Here is a 23,512-nt window from a genome sequence, read left to right as displayed (position 1 = left end):
GCCACCAAACATGACGTTTCACAAGAACACAAGAACACAAGTCCATAGAAGAACACATATTGAGAAACGCCCATTGTTACTATTGTTCAGTGTTATATACTGTACTGTTGCACCAATGGTGTGCTTGAATAATCATTTTTATCTGCAGTTTTTATGAAATGCATTAGACAATACAGGGCAGGCTTTGGATTATGTTAAGTCTTCTTCTTTCTCATTGTTTTCTGTTTGTTATGCACTTGGACTCACCGTGTGGTAGTCATACCAGCGTGCATTAGGAACGTAGCCATCTACACTCCTGGCTCCCTGTCAATCACAGAGTCAGTTAATCAAAAGTAATAAATCCAACCAAATCATGGAGAGACACAAGCAGAGTCGGTAGACTGACAACTATCTGAAATGGTTTAAAAGTAGCATCTGTGATATATTAAATAATGCATAGTGATATCAGTAAAAGAAAAACAAAGAAAAAAAAAGCTAGAGCGTGTGCATTTGTGTGTGAATTTACCTGGTCGAGGGCAGGGGTGATAAGTAGGGCAGGTCCCCAGAGGAACTGCTTGTAGATGTCCCATGTGGTTTTATCATTCACAAACCTGTGAGACACCGGCACAGATGCCATTAAGCCTGACAGAATCTTTTTTTTTCTTTCTCTTTTTTTCACTAATACTGTCTCCTGTGTCCTTAGACCAGACGACAGTTCAAGTGCTCATTCAGAATTCAACGGTTTTAAGATGCAAGCCAAATATCCCTGCCAGACTCACCCTGCCAGCTCCTTAAATACCATCTGTAACTTTAAGAGTCTCTTAAAATGAATAAATATGTTTTTTTCATACAGTTAAACACATTCACATCTGATATCTGGCCAATAAATTTAAACAGAAAGTGCCTTGCTCAAAGGTTTCTTAAAGGCAGCTGCTGTGGCAGGAAAGACACACGTTTTGTCTTACCCTGTCAAGTTATTCAAATCATAGCAAATGTCACAAACCAGCATAGATATATACATTAAGGAAGTTTTTTCTTGCAATTGACACAAAATCTGTAGCTAGGTATGCTTTCCTGGTAACATTTCAACAACTAGTTAAAATGATAAAACAGTGGTAGTGAAAACACATTAAAGCTCTTAAATGAAAACTCTACCTAAATTGTTTTTTTTGTCCAGCCGCTGTCACGGATGCTATTCTGCATACTAATGGAAAGCAATGTAGTGTAAATTAAAGGTATCTTGCCAGCAAATCAGGAGAAAAGATTGATTCTGGTAATAACAAAATCATTTGATTAAGTGATTACATGTAATGCCCTTGTGTGAGTCTGTGCTTACTCGTGCAAGAGTGGTCTGACTACTGTGCTTCCGCTTTTATGAGCCTCATACATCAGAGTGTACAGGTAGGGCAGGAGGGTGTAACGGATGTTCAGGACGTCCCGGGATGCCTCGGCGAATGTGGAATTCCAAGCAACAGGATCTTGTCTCTGTGAGAAAAATAGTATAAAAGACAGATTGACTAAATTGAACCGTAATAAAAACACTATTTTGGGTAAAAAAGGCCTAGAGTTGTTTAAGTGTAAAACCCAAATGCAATAAATCAACATATCAGGTGATCCCCCTAGTCAAAAAATTATAAGTCGACAACCTGTTTTAGGGTAGCCTTGCTACACCCTTTACACAAACTTTCCATTTTCCTTCAGTAAAATGTACAAGAGTCTGATAGGACCAAGCTAATCTTAGGGTATGCAAAATGTCCAAATACCTGTACAGCATCCACTGACTAAGATTGTATACTTGTAGCTAGAAACAAGTGCTCAGTGTTGGAGTAAACAGGTTTACTGTTTCAATAGATGTACATTTCAAAAGCTCTGTCTATGGTTCATTTCTCTCATTTACAAGCACAGATACAAACAGACATGCAGGGCACTGTAGGAAAAAAACAGTGGAATATGAATGAATTTCTTTTACATTTGTCCGTGAAATAAATGTACATTTACACACAGCTGTGTTTTTCGTATCTTGTCGCTGTATATCATGACTTGATTCTTTCCTATTTGGATTTCACAACATGCTGTAATTGAATTACTTTGAAATGTTACCAGGCATGAAGAGAGACACTAGCTAGTTTGTAGCATGCCATAAAAACTCAAATGTCCTCTGTGCATTTAAACAGATAAATGATGCACACAAACTATTCTGCCCCACACTGTGCTGACATTTACCTCATTTTTAATTGGCAACAAGTGTAACGTCCTCTTAAAAGACAAGGTCAGAAAAAGAGGACACGGGTGTACTGTCATTTTGTAGATATGGGCCAATCCAAATATATTATCAGTCTGGTCAAGTACACAGACATACAGACACATACACACACACACACACACACACACACACACACAAACATACTTGGGATCATGAATATGTTCAGCTGAAGCGTGTCATCACCATATGCTCCTCCCTATGATACTGTGTGTGTGTAGTGTGTACTTTGTTTGCATATGTGTGTATGCATGTGTTTTTGCAGGGCTTCTCTCAGTTTGTTATGCAGTTAAGTGTGAATCTGTGTGTCTCTTGTCTTTTAATTTAAGAAATAGATATTATCATAAAAGTCATCACAGAGAGGAAAACAAATGACAGACATTTTCTTAAGCTGGGTCAGATTTGTTAATAGTTATTAACTGTAGCCCAGTGGTTACTAAGTACAAGCCTAAGAGCACACAGTTGAATAATGAACATTTCCATTATCTTATGACCTAAGGAGTTGACCAGATTATCATTTACTCAGGAAATGTACAGCACTGCAATTATCTGGAAACCCAGAAGTTCTTCTACCTGGCACCCTTTTTAGTAACCCTTCTTTTTCTCCTGCATGTCTAAGAATGTGTTTACAGGGAAGTAATTAGCATGGTACGTTGTGTTTCATAGATACAGAAAGTGTGAGACTGATCAAATTAATCTGAATGAATGAATATGAGCTTCCTTTGCTTCCCCAATTAATGACAGCACCGCTACAGTCAATGCAATGCATACACAATTGTACGACCCAACCTGAACCCAATGAGTCCATAAAAACAAAGAATCAGCGGTGGTTTCGGACAGTTTTGCACAGTGAAGCTACAGGCTACTGATTTCTGAAAGCCACTGGCCACATTAAAATTGGAACAAGTAAATAACTGTGTGGATTTTTGTTGTCAGGATTAACAGGTTTTATATGTCTAGCATAGGACCTTGAGCTGTGGGAGCTGGCTCTGGTCATGTGCCAGTAAATGGAAGAATATCACAGCCACTAAGTCGTACAATTTAGAAACTTTAGACATTACAGCCTACATAAATATGGGTTCATTGCAAGGTTAGTTCTTCAGATATTCATTACCATTATGTCACATCAAACTCAAGAAATATTAAATAAATAAATAAATAATTTGAAAAAACATGGTCAAGAATCGCATGTGATTGCTGCTCTTTCACCCTACTGGCCCCTGGATTGCAAGGACCATGTCAGTCCTCAGACTTGCCTCTAATACAGCAGAAATCAAAAAGACTGTCGACCTTTGTCGACCCCTAATGCACTAGTGAAATTTGCGAGGTAAAAAGGTTGGGTTAGACAGCTGACATTCAGTTTAGCATTGTAGTCCTAACCTAGCTTCCAATCATGGAATTCTACCCAGTTTTGTGAAAAGCTGTATAGTTATGGGATGAGTTTCAGAATTCAGTGATGTGTTGCCACATGTTTAGGTTTCCTGTTTATCATTTTCTACAGAGTTAACTGAAGTTACCATTATGTTTAGTTTGTCCCCTGTACTCTCATTCTGTCATGGAATGTGAACAGGAATAAGGGCATACTCATGTCTAATAAGTAAGGACATAAATATTTTGATCATTGGCCTTTTTAGTTAGTTACTAAAATAGCTAATAATAGCATTATTGATATTTTAATGTGTCCAGATGTAGACGTATAGTTTTCTCACTTTGAAATACTGTTTATTGATGGTAGTTTGGGGTGCACACTTAAATGATTTGGGTGTTGTTGCTGTTATAACGTAAAAAGTTAGGTCAAACACAGGATAATCTCCCAAAAGCTTGGTTTATACTTTTTAACATTCAGTCGCACAAATGTTGACAGTTAGACCACTATCCATCGAGCCTTCAGTGTAGACTTTTCATCTTTGGAAAACCAGAGGAGGGATTGATGAAGAGATGGAAGTAGGGGAGTGAGAAGCAGACAGAGAATCTATCTCATGAGTTCACCTAATTTATGACCACATTGAAAGTGGTGAAAGACATTGTGACACACACTGATAGTAGACAGATACGCATGTGTGTGCGCTCGTACTGCTTCAAGGAAAAATGAGGTCTGGCTGTGTCAGCCCCTCTCATCTTTTCTCTCCACCGCTTGGTCTTTCTCTTCATTTATCAGTCTGGAATCTACTCACTCGCCCCATCTCATAAACCTTTTGAGTTTCTGTTTTGCATTGCAGAGAACACATCATAAAAAGAAAAATACATTTTGATAAACAATAATATTTTCCTTTATTTGAAGAGCAAAATGCATGACTTGAAAATCCCTACACTGCTTAAATTATTGGCAGAGAATGCATACATTGTTCAATTAATTTTGCATTGTTCTCATGTGACTGTGGACACTGCAGCGATTGCTGGTACAGTGAAATTATCTCAAGGTTAACACTGAAAGTTGTCTGAGGGCAAAGAGACACAAGGCGTGACGAAGCTCTGGGAATGACTCTGCAAAAACTCTCCTCTCTTTCTCTCTCCACTGTCTCTGACCGTGTGCACCCTCGGGTCTGGTGTGTGGTGTTAATACTTTTTGTCAAATGCCTTGTTAAGCAGACCAGAGGTTACAGTCACTAACTGTCTGATGATTGATTTATATGGCTGACTGAAAAAAATAACACAGTTTTTTACAGTAGAGTACATAAATAGCTGGCCTTAACTCCCATTTCTCCCTTCTTTTTTCTCCGTCACTTTTTCCCAAAATCGGCAAATCGTTTATTATTCCAGCTCTCATGTCCTCATCCCTACTCTGTGTCACCACCATTTAACTTGCTAAATTGCTATCTTGTTTTATTCCCCGCCACTTGTATCTCTCATCATTTTTATCTCTTTTTTTGTTTCATAGCCTCTGAACTTCTTTTCTCTTCACTTCTCTATTCCTTGCTTTTGTATTTCCATGTCCGTATTTCACCACTTGATCCCTTTGTTATTTTTTCCCTATTTGATATAAATACATGTACTGTTTTACCACCAATTTTCTCTTCATCCCTCTTACTTTTTGTCATCCTGATTCTTAAACGGTCATTTTGTGCTGCCCTCTGCCCTGTGTGTATATCTGTGTATATGTGTGTGTGTGTGTGTGTGTGTGTGTGTGTTTTCTGACAATTTTCTCCATGTTAAAACACCCATTTGCAAACCATTATTAAATGATTGGAATCATGGGGTGTATATGTGTGTGGAGTGGAGGTTAGGTGGTGTGCAGTGGTGCCCAGATCACCTTGAGAATTCAATTATATCCCCACTCCATGCTGTTAAAAAGCACAGGCACTGAAACACACACACAGACAGACACACACACACACAGCTGTGTATGTGTCCAGTCTAGTATTGCAGACTCCAGTGCAGAGAAAGTTTAGCTGGTGAGATCGATCTCCGGACGGGCGTTATTGGATTTCTCAGATGTGTTCCAACGCTCTTAAAGGTCACCACCAGAATGAATGCCACCAACACTACACCACCAAGCAGGTCTATCTTTTTGTGTGTTTGTGTATATCAGACGCAGATTAAGAGAGAGTCGGGTAGAGAAAGCAGCTTGGTTTGTATTTTTTTGCAAACAAAAGCGATGGTGTTGGTAAATGCTTTTTTTTCCAACTATATATAACTTATGCCCTTATTTTCAGTGCATAAGCACATGCTTGCTAGAGCTTCAGCTACAGTGAGCACCAGTTTGGTAACATTTGACAACTTAGCTTTTGAAAGCACGTGGCTCCTGTTACATAGTTGTAAAGCAGAGCATGCACAATTTGAATGTAACAATTGTGCTCTGTTGCCTGTTTTATATTATATACATATCATACTTTGGGGTTGAAAGCCTTCCCACGCTTCTGAAATTATTACTTCCTGCGAATATACTGTATCACTATTTTTAAAGGGTGTCAAGATTCAATTCAATTTTCAATGTAAATATTTTTTTTTAACAAAGATGGCGATACCACAATACAAGCCACTGCATAGCAGAAGGGTACAACAGTTTAATTTTCTCAGTGTTTTTTGTGGCGCAATTGAATGCACCATTAGTTTAATGGGTGTACCTCAAGGCACCATGGAGCCCACATGCTTTCCCTTTGTTGTTTCTTTAAATAACTCATGGGAAAGGCAAAAATGTGCCACTGCAGGAGGATTTTCTGTTGTTTCTACGTCATCTCCGACTCCGGCAGGGGCTCTGGTGTCTGGAATAGCTACAGGCTACCGGTAAACTAACGTTAACCTGAGTCTTTAGATGCATGCTTCAGCCGGTAAGCTACGATGTATCTGTTTTGTTTTTATTTATTTTTTCAGACAAGTAGGCGGGGATGGAGAGGAAAAAGAAGTCAACAATCTTGCTTCTGATTTCCGTAGTCCATTTCTAGTTCTGTTTTCTAATTAAAATCAAAATAGTGACATCCCCACTCTTTTCATGGAACAGGATTTCTCCCCATGAATTAATTTATGCATTAACATATATATATATATATATATAGTTTCAATTCTCTGGTGGTGTTCTTTCATATTCATTAGGTCATTAGCAGTTTAACAATTTCACTGTAAAGTGCTCTATCTCTGATGTAGAAAAAAATCTATCAGCTCATGGAGATCGCTACAATGTGGAGTACGAGACTTTTTGTGTCTTTGTTTTTATGGAGACGTGGTTAATGGAAATAATACCAGACTCTGGAATTGAGCTAGCGGGGCTTACACTTCACAGAGCGGGAGTGATGTCAACATTGGGTAAGCTCTGAAAAGGAGCCCTGTCTTTTTATCCATCAGTATTCGGTCTTGCACTGATGTATTCAATGACTGGTGGATGTGTGAAACACAATTTATTTTTTATGTAAAGCATGACAATGACAAATAAAGGAATGTTGAATCTTGAAAACACAGTGGCAATCATTTACAGTCAAATTGTCTGATCTTCAGTTTTTCAGTCAAGTTTACCATTATAATGTGTGAAGTGGCAGATCAAATCTGAAGCAAACTGCCATTTTGGTATGTTATATTCAACCCTTAAAAACATTTGTTTTTTTAGCTTGAATGCACAAGCCAGAAACAAAAAAATAAATAAACAACCACAAATAAGAGGAAAAATAAGTTTGTATTTAGGAAACTGAATTAAAGTGTTCAAAGGGTTCACAGCCCAAATCATCTCTATGTGAGTGTTTTCCTCTTTTTAGGTTATTTTCTCACCTTGTTGCCCTTGCCGTTGTGGTTGCGCGAGTATGGATAGAAGGAACCCAGCTGCATCCAGCGCAGACACATCTCATACTCAGCTGCATTAAAGAACCCACATATGTCTGCCCCAGTCTGAAAAAGAGGGACAGACCAAAGCGTGTTAGTGTGGGGACAGAGATGGACAGAATGATGGTCACCAGGGTGCAGGTCTGACTATAAAGATCACCCTTCCACCACTCTAACTGGGGTCACACTTTTGTTCCTAGCATCATGTTCCAAACGTGTCCTTGAGCAAGACACCGCAAGAGTGAGCAATTTTGTGTGTCTGATCCTGTGGCTGGGCTGGGGGCAACAAAAAATTTACCATATAGGGATCGATGAGGTGTCAGATTATAATTATTATTAGACGCACTGAGGAGATGAGAGACAACAGAAGGACAGCATGTGCGAGAGAGAGAGAGACATAAATAAACACAAAGAGACAGCGGGGCAAACTTGCAAAGTCAAAGCAAGCCAGGACAACAATTTAAAAATGTAAGTTTTAATAAGTTTATATAGGTCGTGTAATGACATGCTTCACTTTGTGTCTTAAGATGTCCTTTGATCAAACAAAATAACCTCACTCAGCTCGCTCTAATCTACTTAGAGAGGACAAGGTCAAATCCATAAGATTATGTCTTGTCAAAACCAGGATCAGATAATGATACTTACGTAAGAGATGCCAAACAGACTGAACTCCATCATGCCTGTAGAGCAAAGGCAAATTGGGAGTTATGTCAAATTAAAGATTTTTTTTTCTACAGTAAGTTTCAAGGTTTCTATAGTTTCCATATGTACCTATAATGGATTTGTATAGCTGGTCCCAACTGGCATTGTTGTCTCCCAACCAATGTCCAGCCCATTTTCCACTGGAGGGGTAAGTGGACCTCGTCACCACTATGCCTCTTTTACCTGTCACATTCAGCAGAGCGCTGCAAAAAGAAAGAGACTCAATGATTTCTTTAACATTTAGAAATAACACATTAACGCAAATTACCATGCAACAAACTAGCAACAAATAGAATGTAAAAGTGTCTTTTCCTCCTTAAGTAAGGGACATTTATTTTGGAACCAAATTAGCCAATTAATTCTGATTGTTAAATTTAGCACGGCTAAACATAAAACAATTCCTAAGCTAAAGCACCTGGGCTCTGGGCCCAGTGGTGCTGAGTATCCCCAGGCTATTTTTCAGCTAACTCTGCAATCTGGCCTCCCTGTGGTGAGAGGAAAATTCCACCACAAGGACCAATGTAGTTTCACAATGGTGATTATTTTCATAAAGTTTTGATTTAACTACATTTTATGTGGAGAGTTAGAATATATTAGCTATGCCTCTTCTGTTGCAGCAGAGTCTTCCTAAATGTGTTTGCAGTGATAGTTTCTGCTCTTTCTCTTATTTCTTCTCCAACATCAAATGTTGTTTAGATTTTGTAGGATTGGGACACTCCCCTAATTTGTCTACTGCCAAATGTACGTTGTTTCAGTAGGCCAGACAAACTCATTTATTTGGGATAATGTACATTTTCCAGATAATGTGCCATGTTTGCTGTAATTAAGATATCACAAAAATATTATTAAAACTTGCAAATCTGGGGTGGCCTCTATCTCACCCAGTAAGAGCATTCAGTCCATGTTGGCTGAGTCCTGCAACGGCCCGGGTTGAAATCCAACCTGCGGCCCTTTGCTGCGTGTCATCCCCCCATATCTATCCCGCTATCATGTCTATCTACCATCACTATAATAAAGGGACAAAAAGGGTCTAAAAAATAAATAAAATAAAACTTGCACATCTGTGTTGGCTCATATCGGCATTTTATTAGATACTTTTACACAATAATATGTTTAATCTGCCCTTTTATAGGTGATATACTTTCTTGTAAAGTGTAAAATACTACCACCTACTACATCCAGAAAAACATGGAAGCTGGGATGCACGCACAAAACATCCAAATATAAATTCAATCCATATTTACTTACTCATAAGTGGGCTTGGTGTGTGACCAGCCATAGAGGTTGTGGACATCGTAGTGTCTGACTGTCTTTCCATCACTGAGTTCCTGCTCACTGTTCATGCACAGAGTCTTATGGTTTAAACCAACATGTTGAGACTCCAGGGCTTTTGGAGACAAAACAAAAACACATAAAATCCTTTAAACACACATGGAATATGTCGTTATCACTTCTTTGTAATCTAATTACAACATGAGACAGGACAACAAAACCGAAAACGTGTGTGTCTTACGTGGCATATATGGAGGGTTCTCTAGAAGTGGATTACCAAGACACTTCCCTCCAACTGTGCCGTGGACAAAACTGGCAGGCTCATTCATGTCCTACAGATGAAAACAGAGTGCAGGGAATGAAAGTGAAAAGTAAGTCAGGCAGAATCAGGTAAAAAGGTCACTTTTTTTAAAATGTCCTCTTTTGGGTTACTCACAATCCAGAGACCATCAAATGTTAGATTATTATAGAAATCCTGGATTTCCCGATGCCACCATGCTGCTGTTCTATTGCGGAAGAAGTCGGGGAATGCCGTAAATGCCCTGTATAACTGGAAATGGGACCGTGAAAGGATCAGGAAATGAAATGCTGGAAACTTAACAAACTAACCAAGTCTCAAAGAGAGATGATTTTACAAATATAATATGTAATATACCGGACGATAGGAAAATATATGTGTCAGAGTAGTAAATACAAAAAAATCGTGTACCTCTACTTGGGTTTCCCAATCCAGAGATTCGTCTACATCTACATTGGGTAAATCTGGCCAGACCTGCAAATAAAGAAATTTATGAATTATACCACCACACGATGTGCAAAATGATTTTTGTTGGTTTCAACTCCTCTTTATCAATACATGCATGTGTATTTTGTTTGGCCATCCATTCTCTCTTACCTTCCCCCACACAATTTCATCACTGATGTTTTTGGGCCATTTGATGAAGACATCCTCTGCTTTACCTCTCTCAAAGGCAGGATAATGACTCTCATTGCCTGAGATGGCTGGATCCTGGAATTCAATTCATTCAGTTTTTCATATTACAGAGGCTAGGGATTTAGTAATTTTCACATTCTGTATATACGATTAACACCTGCCCCATGGGCTGCTGATCCTTGAGTCCCCAATCATGTGGTCTATATCTGTGAGGTTCCACTTCCGGGATTGCTCCGGGTCTCGCTTAAAATTCGGCCGCATGTCCATCACCTTAATCTTTTTTTATGTTGTAATGGTGAACTGCTCCTTAGATCTCTGCAAGGTAAATTGAGAAGCTAGCTAGACTATTTGTCAAATCTGATTTTTCCTCCCACAAAACTAAAACAACCTTTGAACGTTCACGTGTTCCAACAACACAAGTTCTATCCCTAGGCTATTTTGTTGCGGCACCGTGCCACCATGCAATGCATAGCACCGGCAAAGATGATTGTGATTGGTTTAAAGCAATGCCAATGAACCAGAACATGTTTTTCTCCCATCACTGTGTGGACTAGCCAGAACCTAACCCACAGCGCTGTTGAGTATGGTCTAGCAGTCAAAGCATGTAACTGTATCAATACTTAATGATATGATGGAATTACCAGAATGAAGATGAACTTCATGCTCTCTTCCCTCATGCGATCAACCAGGGCGGGCAGTCCAACAAACATCGGGTCCAGAACAAAGTCCAGCTGACGGTTCAAGTAGTCAATGTCTGCATACTGCACATCCTGCAGCAGTTAAAGTTTAAATTAACGGAAGACTTACTTTGTTTTGTTAAAAAATATCAGAACAACACAACGCAGAGCACACAACACATTTTGATACAGTGATGTCAAATGTTAGAAGTCCTACTAATGCTCATACTACTCTGTCAACATGTATGGCATGCAACCCCTGAGATATGGTAGAAGTATGGTTTTAATTTGCCTTTAAATTCAGCTTTCTCTTATTTCTTATGGTAAGAACAACACTTTCATTCGCTCCTTGTGTGCGGTAGCAGTTTAAGGTTGGTTTAACTGTAAAATTAGCTGATGAGTAGCTTTTGTAAGCTGTATTCTCCGCTTCTTTCATTACAGTTATTGATGCTGGATAATTTTTGGCTGGCGTCAGCGCCTTGCAGGTTAGAGGTAGCATATTCATGGGATTGCTTGATTATCGATGGGGATTCTCTGTTCTGCATGATGAAGAGGATTCTGGCTGTTTTCACATGGGATATTGCCATGGTCAAAGATAGTGCTCTCACAAATGTATATTACTTATCATGTTATTCAAATCTGAACCCCAGATTTCCCTGTCAGAGAGAACTACTGGCTCTGGTATACAACTGGAAACGTCTAGAGGCTGTGAAACCTACAATGGAATGGCTTTCAAATTAAATTAGAGGTCACATTTTATTAAGTTTAACTGGATGTAGTCAATGTAATCCATGAAGTTCATTTTGCTTCATCCCAATAACATATTTTATCTGATTTAGTTTTATATACTTATTGTCTGCATACAGTGACTCATATTGTAAAATATGGGTAGATGTTGTAGTGAATTTAGCTCATTCTATTCCATTGAGTGCATGTCCCTATGCTGTTCAACCTACATCAGAGCAGACAAGAAAAAGCTTTCAGACTGCATTTGTTTGTATAAGGGCAATTATATGATTCCTTGTGATGGGACACTCATTGAATGATATCAGTGTTCCGGCAAAAGCAGGCCAACATCTTGGAATGGGGTTGGATACAATGCATGTGGGCAGCATCAGCATTGTGTCCTGTAACATTTTCTTTTTAAATCACATATATGAGGTGGTGATACATGAGGTTTAATATTTTCACATTGTGGCATAAAAAGTGAATAGGAACATGCAAGATGAGGATTTATGTTTTCTTGTAGCATTATTTAATGTTGACAATATTCTATTCTGCTGTTACCTAGAATTCAGACATCTTTAAAAAGTATTTGTCCAAAAACTTACATAGGGTATACCCGCTTCCCTCATGTCTCTGTATAGATCTGCTATCTCCGTGTCATTAGCGTAACCATAGCGACATAGCTGGAACCCAAGGGACCAATAGGCAGGTAGAACAGGTCGTCCAATCAGCTGTTAAGCAGAACAAACAAGGAAGTCAAAACAGTTCAGCACAGAAAAGTTGTTTTGCGGGAAAACGGGACGGCATCCATAAAGTATTTGATTGTTTGTGCGTGCGTGCGTTTGTGTGTGTGTGGGTGTGTTTGAATAGGCTAAATGAGAGAGTGCATTGAAGCGAGGAACTCCCAGCTGCTGCAGTCCATCAACAGCGGCCCTGGGCCAGACACAAAACACACACAGCACACACACATAGGCACAGAAGCACACACAAATGCACACAGTAACACACACAACAGACCAGACGTCCAAGAAGACTTACTTCAGTGTACTCCTGAACCACCATTTCAGGTGTGGGTCCCAGGAACATGTAGAAATCAAGGATGCCTCCCAGAGTTCGGTAGGTTAAAGCTGGAGTAGGCTGGAAAGTCACATCTGGACATAAAGCAAATAAGAAAAGAATGTCCCTTAGAAAAAAACAGTAATTGTTACATACATGTGTGTGTGTATGTACACGTTGTGTCTATACTATATGTGTAGTGTGTAGTGCCTGCATAATTTAGTACTTAAAGTTTAAACAAACTCGAAGGGAGGACAAAACGGGAGAACAACAAGACATTTATATAGTATTTATAGTATGAGCCTATTTATGAAAACTGGTTGTAATACATTCAAAATTATGTATGTCTTATCATTTTCATTTCATTGGCACATGACGAGTACCTGAGCTCTTGCAAAGTGAGAAATTAAAATATGGCAGCACATGTGTGTATAGTATGGGTGATGCGTGTGTTAAAGTGTGTATTACTGTTCAGTATGCAAATGCACAAAGGTGGAGTAGAATGTACTAATTCTGCTGTGTTGGCCTTGTATAAGATTCCCTGTCAAAGGTAATTTGCTTAAAACAGGGAAATGGCCTCATTCATTAATACATGCATTCTCACTGCATAAGTAATTGAGTGTGATTATATGTACATAAAGCACAGCCTGTACAAGCATGTGTGTGCCTTTGAGCATGTGTGTCTGCCTGTGTGTTCTTCTCACCCATGGCATTGCTGTTGAGAAGCAGCACACCGTGAGCATCAGCAGTCGTCTCAAGGCCCATATAGAAAGGGTGCACTCCGTAACAATTCATCTTGTACTGTAGCAGAGAGACAGAGATTAAGAATAAAGGAGAAAAGTGTGATATGTTGGGTAAAGAATCTGTTCTTTGGCTTTTAGAAAGTCATTGTTTATTCATGAGCATTTTTCTTTACACCATTTTTCTATACAGGGCATTTGTCAATGCATTTACAGGTGTGACAACACTGATGGGCTTGCGGTTTTCTCAGAGGTGGGGGAACAATATTTCTACAACTGTTATCTTTGCAAATTAATGTGCACTGATTAAAAAATGTGTTTAAATATATACTTTCTTTGGTAGTTATAGCACCCAATAGTGCTCCAAATTCTCACTACATCCTCTGGCCTGAGTTTGAACATCGATGGAGAACTGGGAAGTTATTTGGGGATTTGAGTTGCTGCTGGGTATTATAACAAAATAAGGAAGTCCTAAATGTTGCACACAGATAAAAAGAAAATAAATGCAAAAACTGTAGCTTGGTAGTTTACCAGACTCAACTTGGCAAATTTGCTTTTTACTAAAATAGTTTTTGATTCCTACTTTACCGCTACTTTAATCAACTTGTGTGGCTGAAGGCACATTTATTCATGTTTCCCTTTTTCTGTGACAATTTATGCCGTGCTATAAATGTTTGGATTTGCTTGCCTTGATTTTCTACATGCATACACTGCAGTGTGCTGTAGTAATTATGCATCCGTAACAACATTTGGTTCTAGAGGGATTGAGTTGTGTTTCACAGTGTGTTCCTTCTGTAACTACTGCGAACGTCCCACTGTTATCTGCAGTGTTTAGATGAGGATGGAACTAGGCAGACTAGGCTAAGAGGAGCAGAGAGAAAGGTGGCGGGGGACAGGAAATCTGCCACTTTTAGATGTCACCGTCCTGCAACGAAAACTCATGGGCACGTCACACTCCATCAGCCTCCTGCACCTCTGGTACATAAGAAGCTGTTAAACTGTAATACAATGGCTCTGAGGACTTGCTCTGTCTCCGTGCCATCTTTTTGTGGATGTTTGCTTTTATGTGTGTGCTTGTGTTCTTGTGGCCCTGGTACATGTTGTGATGGCCTGACTCAAGTAGGAGAAAGGCCATTACCTTGTCCACTAACACAGAGAAACAGCCAGCAGTGTTCTCTTGGTCTCTCTCTGTCTGTCTTTCTTGGCTTCTCACTCTTATGTATGGACAGACAGAGACACATTTATTCAGGGTACATTTGCATGGATTGCAATAGTCCAACTATGGACACTCTTCTAAATAAAACAGGATTGGAAATGAGCAATTTACTTGGTGCCTTATAAAACTTCAAATTTATATTCTTGTTTATGTTCTATGACACACAAACTAGTTAATGACTGGAGATATCCCCTCTAGAGTACACTACAAAGTCTAACTTTCCCTCAACTATTCAACCTCAAACCATATCTCTTTCATGTTGCTGCAGTTGTGTATTGCTGTGTGTTACTGTAGAGTATGTCTGTTCAAATCCTGAACAAAACAGACCCATGAGAGTGTGTATGAGAATCAGATGACATGCTCTGCATTGCAGTTTTACATTCAGTTTGTTTATAATTTTGTTGTTTTTCTGTCACTTTCTTTGAAACTAATATTTTTTTTATATTAAGTGTCTTCCCGAGGAACATTTTTGGCATGTGCTGTCGGTTACCTGGATAGCGCTTTATGTAAAATGTTTTTAAAAAGCAATTTAACACCCAGTTTTACCTTGATGATGCACCCTTCACAAATGAAAAAATTGAAAATCCAAGACTCAACCCATTGACACATTTCAGCAGGTATTTGTTTGCCAAAATCCTGCGGCCATCCATAATTCACTGTCAAATAGTAACATGTATAGCTTCCTGCTTAAAGCTATAGTGCGTACTTTCTGCCGCCCCCATGAGGAATTCAAAGTAATGACAACAAAACTGACGGTGCATACACATTCTACAAGCCGTCCATGACCGCGCAATGCCATTTGTCTGAACCTTGTGGAGATGTCTTGACGGCTCAGCAATTAGGCTTGATAATGCTGATGAAGTTGGAAACCTCATCTTGTCAGGCCTTGACACTAGTAAGGAAATGATGATGACACTCACATCAACAGCACCACATCAACGTGACACAAATGTGAGAAAGGCGTGTTTATATACTGCACAGGAAGGTTGTTTACAAGTCACCTCTGTAGTCTCCAGAGGGTGTGATGTTAGATAAAGACATTCAGTGCAGGGTGTGATGATACATGTGCCATTACCAGCCCACAATTGGTTTTGATGGAACATGAAAATGCATTGCTAGTTCAATGTCAAAGTTTGTGCATCAGAAGAAGTATAGAACAACAGCTACATTTGATTAGCACGAGAGCTTCAGTGTGATACTTACACCAGGAGGCTGGTCCTTGGCGAACATACCCCAGGTGTGATAATTAAGATTGTGTTTATAGGTGGGATGCTCCGTCTCTCCAAAGCCGTAGACAAACTCTGATGGCAGTAGAGTAGACACTTGGATGAACATGTCTGAGAATGTAAAACCTGGCACAGAGGAGTCCCAACTAAGAGAAGTGACAGAGGATTAAATCAATGAGAGATGGAAAGAGAGACGAGGAGAGGGAATTATTGTCAAAGGAAGTTATTCACAATATGTTTGACACAAATAAGCATAATAACCCGCAGGAAGTGCAGGCATTCTGCAACATACTTCATACATTTTAATTAGTAAACTTTCCAATGACACTTGTTAAAAACACAGAAGGCTTAACTACAAAAAGAAGACTAAAGATATGCTTTCAAAAGACTCTTTGATGCTGGACTGCTTTATGTGACATCACCATAACTGCTGGACAAGAGGAAACTACTTTAGGCTTAAACTTCCCTAATCTTATCTGTTTGGGTAACTGTGCCAGAGGAGTTGACTCAGCATTGTTACTTAAATATCACAGGGTAAAAATGTGTTTCTTGCCTAAAGATAGGCTAGAACAGAATTTTTACCCCACATCTCACTTTATTGCTTGTTAATGGGCGCATCTATATTGCCAAAATTGCCCTAAAGGGGACAATTTAAGGGACAAAGAGAAGGGATTGCATCAAGCTTGTTGAAACAAAATAAATGCATTGCATGTTCATATAACTTAATGTTTAGGAAAGTATATCATTTGTTGTGGTTAAAATTCTCTTATTTTAAGAGCTACTGGTCAGGGTAGGGAGCAATAACAAGGAGATAAAGGCTAACCACATATAACAGACAAAAGATGTTGACACACCTGAATTAATGAAAAATGTTATGTTTTTTTAATAAGATTAAAATTCTAATAAATGTCTGAAATGAAACGGCACCAGGTGATGTTGCAGAAGTAAGAAACCTCATTAAAAGTCACATTGACACATTGACATTTGTAATAACACTAAAGGTTTTCCCTTGGAACATTAACATTTCACTGCGTAGGTTTAGATAAATATGAATAATAAAAATGTACGAATTGCTGAACTGGTAACATTTTGGAGACAACAGGCAGTTTTTTTAGACAGTATGTTGACAAATAAATTATTCTATAGCTTTGTTAAAATCACAAGGGTTTTAAATTATATTGCACGTGCTGCAGGGTTTCACACTTAATTTTTTTCAGGGAGTCTGATCTTAACAACGGTAATAAACCAAAAATTATTGAAACTGAAAAATTCATCTAGCACACACAATAGCAACCCTAGCCCACCTGAACCACTTGTACAACTGAAATACTTACATCTTGGTTCCTGTGCTTTTCCTTGTGACCTGGATGCCGAATGGGTTGGGGGTAACCTCGACCTTGTAAAGCCTCTTGCCCTCGTCGGTCTCGGGAGGAGCCGGAACCGTCACTGACACTGGAACCTCGTAACGTTCTGCGGCTGGGTCCCACATCTGGACAGGGAGGGGATGTTAGTGTGTCAGTGTGTGTGTGTGTGTTTATGTGGAGCACAAACGCAGGATGGATGCATTTAAATAAAGAAAATAGTCAGAGAAGCAAGGGGAAAGAAAATTGATATGCACCACTACTAGCACAAAGAAACAGATACCTTAAACTGTAGCATGTTGCTGCTGTGGTAACGGATCTCAACACGAATTGTGTCAATGTCTGGTGAATCTGGGCGACCACTGCTTCTGTATTTCTTGTTCCGTGTGATATCAACTGTTATGCCTGAGCTGGTGTTCTTTACTTCTGTAACAGCGTAGCCATAGTCTCTTGGGTAGAAGCACCATGGAACACCTGCATTGGTGCTTGGCTGAATGGGGACAGAAAGCATTTTTCCATATTGTAATGATTTAATTTTCTCAGTTTTTAAGTGAACACATAAATAATATGTTTATGTGCATGTGGACCTCATCTGTGTCACCCCTCACCTCCCAGATGCAGCCTCTGGCCTTGCACTTAGCCTCATCTGCATGCTCCTCTGGATAGCAATCAAAGCGCTGGGTCTCTTTCGGGTCCAGTTCCCACTGCACCACATACGTCTCCCCAAAAGTCAGGGAGCGGCCATGCAGGAACATAACCTGTGTGTTTGTGATGAAATTAAGGTGAGGACTAAGATGGGTGAAAGCAGTGATTAAAAAAGAATGCCAGTGCCAGGACATGCCCAGACAGACTTGCTGTGTGCTATCAATTAAGAGAGCTGTTAATTTCTCTCTCTGTTTCAACAGCCTCTCCCAGGAATTATTACTGCAAATCTCAGGGAGCCCCTTTCTCTCTAGCCACTACAATCACCAACTGAAGGCAGTAAGGCTGTATAGCATGTAGGAAACGTTTTTGAAAAAAGCACCACACACTGAAGCCAATGTGACTTGTGTAGTGAAGTACTGTTCTCTTTTAGAGTATATTGAACTAATGATATTTGGTGGCTGTGAGCTATGTTCAAGGCCCAATCTGACTAGGCTTACAAAGACTGATGGACATGACAAACCAGAGTTTAGGTTTAACAGCACATTTACCCTTCACCCCCGGGAAATGATTACCGCTGAGAGTCATTTGAGAAATGCATGCTTGTGTGTGTGACCGGAGAGACCTTGACAGTTTACAGATGCACAGTCCTGGCTGCATACGCACATGTATACACAAGCACAAAAGGTGAAGCTCTATAGATATACTCAACTGAACCTTCTTGACCCTTTATAGACTCCTGTCATTTGCTTATAACCCTGGGCAGTTACTGTAGGACCATTGCTCAGTTATTCTTTCTCACTACTCTTTCTCTTGCTGACACACACACATGCATATGAATTTCTTCATCGTTTTTATCAGTTACACACAGACAAGTACAATGCAGTCTCCCTACCCGTACTCACTCATTCTCACACACAGACGCACCTGCGCAGAAGCTTTTACAATTCTCTCCTAATGTAAATTGTTATCATTTCATTCACTTAGAGGAAGGCCTTGACATTTTTTTTTATTCATTGTCTTGTTGAAACAAATGGCTAGAGTCTGCAAGAGTGGGCCCCATAGAACTCACCCACCCTAGATCTGTCCTGGATCCTACATCAAGGTTTTCCTGACAGTAGAAATACTTGAATGGCTTCACATGACTTGGCTGAGAAAATGGCAGTTTTCCATTTGTTATGTTGACTATGTCATAGATTGTATTCTATTGTTTATTCAATTCTAACCTATTAATACAATGCATTATTTTCAATTATACAATTCCCATTACCAAATGTGATTCACTCAATCCTAGGAATGCAGATTAAAAGCAGAAATGTAACAATTTATAACAAATAAAAATAACAAACACTTGAACACTTGACTTGACTCGACACTGACACTTGACTGATAATTTATGGTAAATGTCTTTTTATAGCCACAGATTTTTTACTGTTATTATTGTTATTATTATTATTATTGTTATTATTGTCATCTTTATACTGTCTTTTTCTTTTTCTTTACTGTATTCTTCTTGCTAAAGACTGATGCTGAAAAATTAAATTTTCTTGCGGGAGTCATCCCAAAAGGATTAATTAAAATTCAAGGAAAAGTCTAAGGCGGAACTGTATTCATTTACTTTTCTAAATCAGGACAAAAGAAGATTATTTTGGCCACATGGAGGCAACAGAACAAGTTTTAACAAGATAGTAATGACATACTATCAAATTTTAAAGCTGATTTGGCAAACTTGTAGCAAATAGTTGCCTATTTTACACTTTCAGCAGACACAGAGCAACATTCATTTGTTATGAGTCATGTTTGTGGCCACCTGATGAGTGTCCAACAATCACACAATGTTTTTCACTGATTTGGTCTCAAACTCCTGAGGGAAATATCTGAGTTCCTAAATGATTTACATTGTTGGTATTGTTACAGTGTGCTTTATGCAATTTTTGTATGCATTTTCTTTAAAGGTTATTTCCCCTAGCATGCAAAAAGATAAGCGTTGCTGATTTTATTTTGCATTTGCACATGGCAATGTCTATATGTTTTTTTTACCTTCTTGGCTTCATCATACTGTATGCTAGTGTTGGGCACTGTGGTGGTAGAGTTTCCATTTGTCCCAATCTGAGTCTCAGAGACGGAGATAGGAGGTTGAGGCACACCGAGGACAGTAATGTTCTCAAACTTAAGGTTGTTTGGGTCCTTGTAGCCGGAATGGGTCACCTGCATCTTCAGCATTCCCTATAAGGTAGAGGACATACAATGTTATGCCTAATTTGCTCTCAAACGGATTAGTGTCGCTGAATTTACATTCAGAAACATATGATGTTTTTTAGATTAATTTTCTGTTTCTGTTTTCAATAGATAGAATAACAAGTTGTTGGAGCTAATGTACAGGAAGAACATTGCCGTCATTCATTAAACATGCAAGCCAATTCTCAGTGCTGAGAAGGAGGAATGTGGTATAGTTGTTCTACCAAAAGCTTCTGTAGTGTAACATGGACCAATTATGCTTGTTATTGTGGTCTCTGGGGGTTTTGAGCTTAAGTTCAGATCAGAGGGACAATGTGGGCCGGATTTAGAAGACGGTGTGGATGTGTGTGAGGGAAACGTACATTGACAGCGGAGAACTCATAGTGGATGTGGTTGCCTGTTTGAACTGTTTCTGTAAAAAAGAAAAAAAAAGAAGAGCAGATCTTAATGTTTTTCACAGCTGTTTGACAACAGATGTACTGCCACACAGTAGAGAACTGACCTTTACTTGTTAATGTTAATGTGTGTTAGCTAACCAACAGTGTTTGAACAGTCACACTGACTTATGTGATACTTTGTGCTTTATAAGATAAGAGCTTAAATTTGATGCTCATAAAAACAAGCCTGTAATAAATGAAAACAAGATGTGGATGATCCTGTCCCACACACACCAGCACATTTGCATACAATACCTCTGGAATCTCCATCATCCCAGAATAGCTCCCCAGCTGCCTGGTTGTTGTCATCGAGAGCGACGATCAAACCCATGGGGTTACGTCGACTAGAGACACACAAACACACGTAAAGTACAAACACCATACACATGTGGATTTACAATTTAATGAATTAAAAATCTTCTATCAGTGCATAGTAATAAATTAACACAAGACACATGCTGATGCATTTATTATGATTGCAATTATGATTTACATGTATGTACATTTGTTGATGATTTGCTCTGTGTATGCTTTTGTGTGTGCATGATACATTGCATGTAATTGCTGTACTTGATTGCTTAATGAAATATTTAAAACTGTGTGTGTCTGTGCGTGCATGGGTGCGTGTGCATGTGCGTGTGTGTGTGTGTACCTGTATTCAGTGGTGACATCAGGTCTCTGCGTGGGAAGGATAGCGCCACCTCTGATGTGTAAACCAAGTTTTTCAGCTGGCAGATGCATAGAAACATACTTTCTGCGGTCTGCTAGCCGTTCCATCTGATTGGTAAGAGAACAGAATATAATAATTAACCTAAATTCCTCCATGTGATGCTCTGTGGGAAAGACAATGAAACAGTGGCCATGGCAAAAGAATGGCTTTGGGCTTGGTGAAATTTAATTCTCTAGAATTTACCTTTTCTGAGTGAGGCCCTTAACTGTGCCATTGGTGTAAATGGATCAGTTTTCAGTATGGGTCTACAACCCTGCCGGGACATGTATTGGGTGTCAGTGAAAACAAGATACTACAGCATAGAACGTAAGCCATTACTGTGGACACTTTTTGTTGGAGCTATTTTCTACTGATAAAACTTTAATTTCTACGTAAAGTTTGTGGCTTATGAACTATTGTAATTAGTAAACCTGTGAGCCCCACAAATAAAAGTCCATTCAACTTCATTGTATTGGGGCTGTAGCAGAAATCTCAGTGAAGGATATGTAAAAAAGTAAGGGAATGAAGCCAAATCCATCTGCATGGCTACAAGTAGAGGTAAGGAAGAAAATATATGTATTTATCTATTTTTTGTAATGATGTAAGTTATCAGTGAAATAGAAAATGCAGCTTGTTCTTGTAGCTCATAGTTATCAAACTAGTTATCATTTTGGACAATGAGCCAATGCCCTTGATCACAGTTGAATTTTTTTAAGAAGAAACAAATCTAAATTCTTACAAAAAGTGTTGTGACTGAGTCAGTTGAGGAGGATGTCAAATGTGTTTATTTGTTTTGCATAATGATATAATCCTTGTAATGGTATTGTTCTGTACTGTTAAGACGAACTTATTTGAGATGAGGAGACACATCCCTCTCTCTCTTTCGGTGTCTGTCTCTTTTAGCCCCTCCACTCATTTCTCTGAGGGCCCAGATAGAGCACAGTTAATTTCTAATCCCCTGAGGAAGGAGTCCTCAGCCCAGCCTAAAACAATTTAAAACTGTCTTTACTCCATCTCCTCTCATTCTCCTTTTACCTACTTCTTTCTCCATTCCATTTTATTCTCTCTTGTGGTGCTCTAATTCTTTTTTCTATCCCATTTTCTTTATTCTCATGGAAGTTTGTGTGGTACATTTTGTGTGTGTGTGTGTGTGTGTGTGTGTGTGTGTGTGTGTGTGTGTATGTGTGTACAGTACAGTATGGTCCAGTGTGTGGGTTGAAGTTAGTGGAGCGTCTACAAGCAATTTCAGATCTTATCACCCCCTCATTGTCTGCCTTAAGGAGGTCTTCTCTAGCCGTGTCTTCTCTTCTCTTTATTCCTGCTGGCCAGTCCTCCCATCTTCCAAATCCTCCACATACTGTTAATGCCATCCCCCTCTTCTTCTTCCCATCTTCTAGATTTGCCCATGCTTTTCCTCTCTTTCACTCTCCATGTCACGTACTGTCATACCTACTTTCTCTTAGTTCAGCTCCCATCCTGTCGGTTTTTGCTCCTTCACCCCTTATGTGATTTCTTCTATTCCACTACTATGTAACTTGTTTTTCATGGTCATTTTCACTCCCCCCCTCCCCTCCATTCCATCCCCCTACTCAGATAATCACAGGGGACCAACCAGGATAAGGGGTCGGCGGCAAGACAGCCAATCTAATCGTTCATCTGATCAGTGAGCACTTTACATTGCCACTGTGACGCCCAAATAAGGTCCCAAAGGAGCTCAACACCTCTTTTATCTCTCTGTCAGGGAGATAGTCTCTCTACTCTTTTTTTCCTGTCCCCTCATTCACTCCTCTTTGTCCTTACTTCCGCTTTGTCTTATCACTCTTGTCTCTCAGTCTCAAACAAAGAACTCCAAGGCAAACCCTTTCATGTGAAACATGTTGATTTTGTATGTGCTCATTCCACTAACATAATAAATATAGGCAATTTTAAAACCATTTTTGTTGAGCAATACACTTTTATGTTTACAAATAAGGAGGTACACCCATGTAAAATCATTCATGAGACTGTATCAGAGAGTTATATTTCGTATAGGCTTCGCCCTCTAAGGGCTACGCTATTGGGTTTATCCCTTCGCGCATGCGCAGTCGTGA

The 23,512-nt window shown here is 39.3% G+C and overlaps 1 protein-coding gene across 1 annotated transcript in view; it reads right to left on the bottom strand.

Annotated features, from left to right (window-relative positions):
• si (sucrase-isomaltase (alpha-glucosidase)) overlaps positions 1–23,512 on the bottom strand; it is a 69,189-nt gene that overhangs the window by 11,634 nt on the left and 34,043 nt on the right. The window contains exons 21-43 of the mRNA XM_034867568.1: positions 21,366–21,490; positions 20,969–21,057; positions 20,639–20,688; positions 20,079–20,264; positions 18,005–18,154; positions 17,680–17,886; positions 17,370–17,524; positions 16,013–16,181; positions 13,558–13,654; positions 12,836–12,948; positions 12,403–12,528; positions 11,036–11,164; positions 10,356–10,469; positions 10,170–10,232; positions 9,897–10,010; positions 9,702–9,792; positions 9,437–9,575; positions 8,258–8,391; positions 8,132–8,166; positions 7,436–7,552; positions 1,316–1,464; positions 506–590; positions 247–303 (exon numbers count right to left, since the gene is read on the bottom strand). Coding sequence (XP_034723459.1) covers positions 247–303; positions 506–590; positions 1,316–1,464; positions 7,436–7,552; positions 8,132–8,166; positions 8,258–8,391; positions 9,437–9,575; positions 9,702–9,792; positions 9,897–10,010; positions 10,170–10,232; positions 10,356–10,469; positions 11,036–11,164; positions 12,403–12,528; positions 12,836–12,948; positions 13,558–13,654; positions 16,013–16,181; positions 17,370–17,524; positions 17,680–17,886; positions 18,005–18,154; positions 20,079–20,264; positions 20,639–20,688; positions 20,969–21,057; positions 21,366–21,490 — 2,694 coding nt within the window. The remainder of the gene's footprint in view (positions 1–246; positions 304–505; positions 591–1,315; positions 1,465–7,435; positions 7,553–8,131; positions 8,167–8,257; positions 8,392–9,436; positions 9,576–9,701; positions 9,793–9,896; positions 10,011–10,169; positions 10,233–10,355; positions 10,470–11,035; positions 11,165–12,402; positions 12,529–12,835; positions 12,949–13,557; positions 13,655–16,012; positions 16,182–17,369; positions 17,525–17,679; positions 17,887–18,004; positions 18,155–20,078; positions 20,265–20,638; positions 20,689–20,968; positions 21,058–21,365; positions 21,491–23,512) is intronic.

The sequence above is a fragment of the Etheostoma cragini genome, chromosome 3, assembly GCF_013103735.1.
Source record: "Etheostoma cragini isolate CJK2018 chromosome 3, CSU_Ecrag_1.0, whole genome shotgun sequence".
Lineage (NCBI taxonomy): Eukaryota > Metazoa > Chordata > Actinopteri > Perciformes > Percidae > Etheostoma > Etheostoma cragini.
Note: the sequence above shows the minus strand (reverse complement) of the source record. Positions and strands in the feature narration are given on the sequence as shown.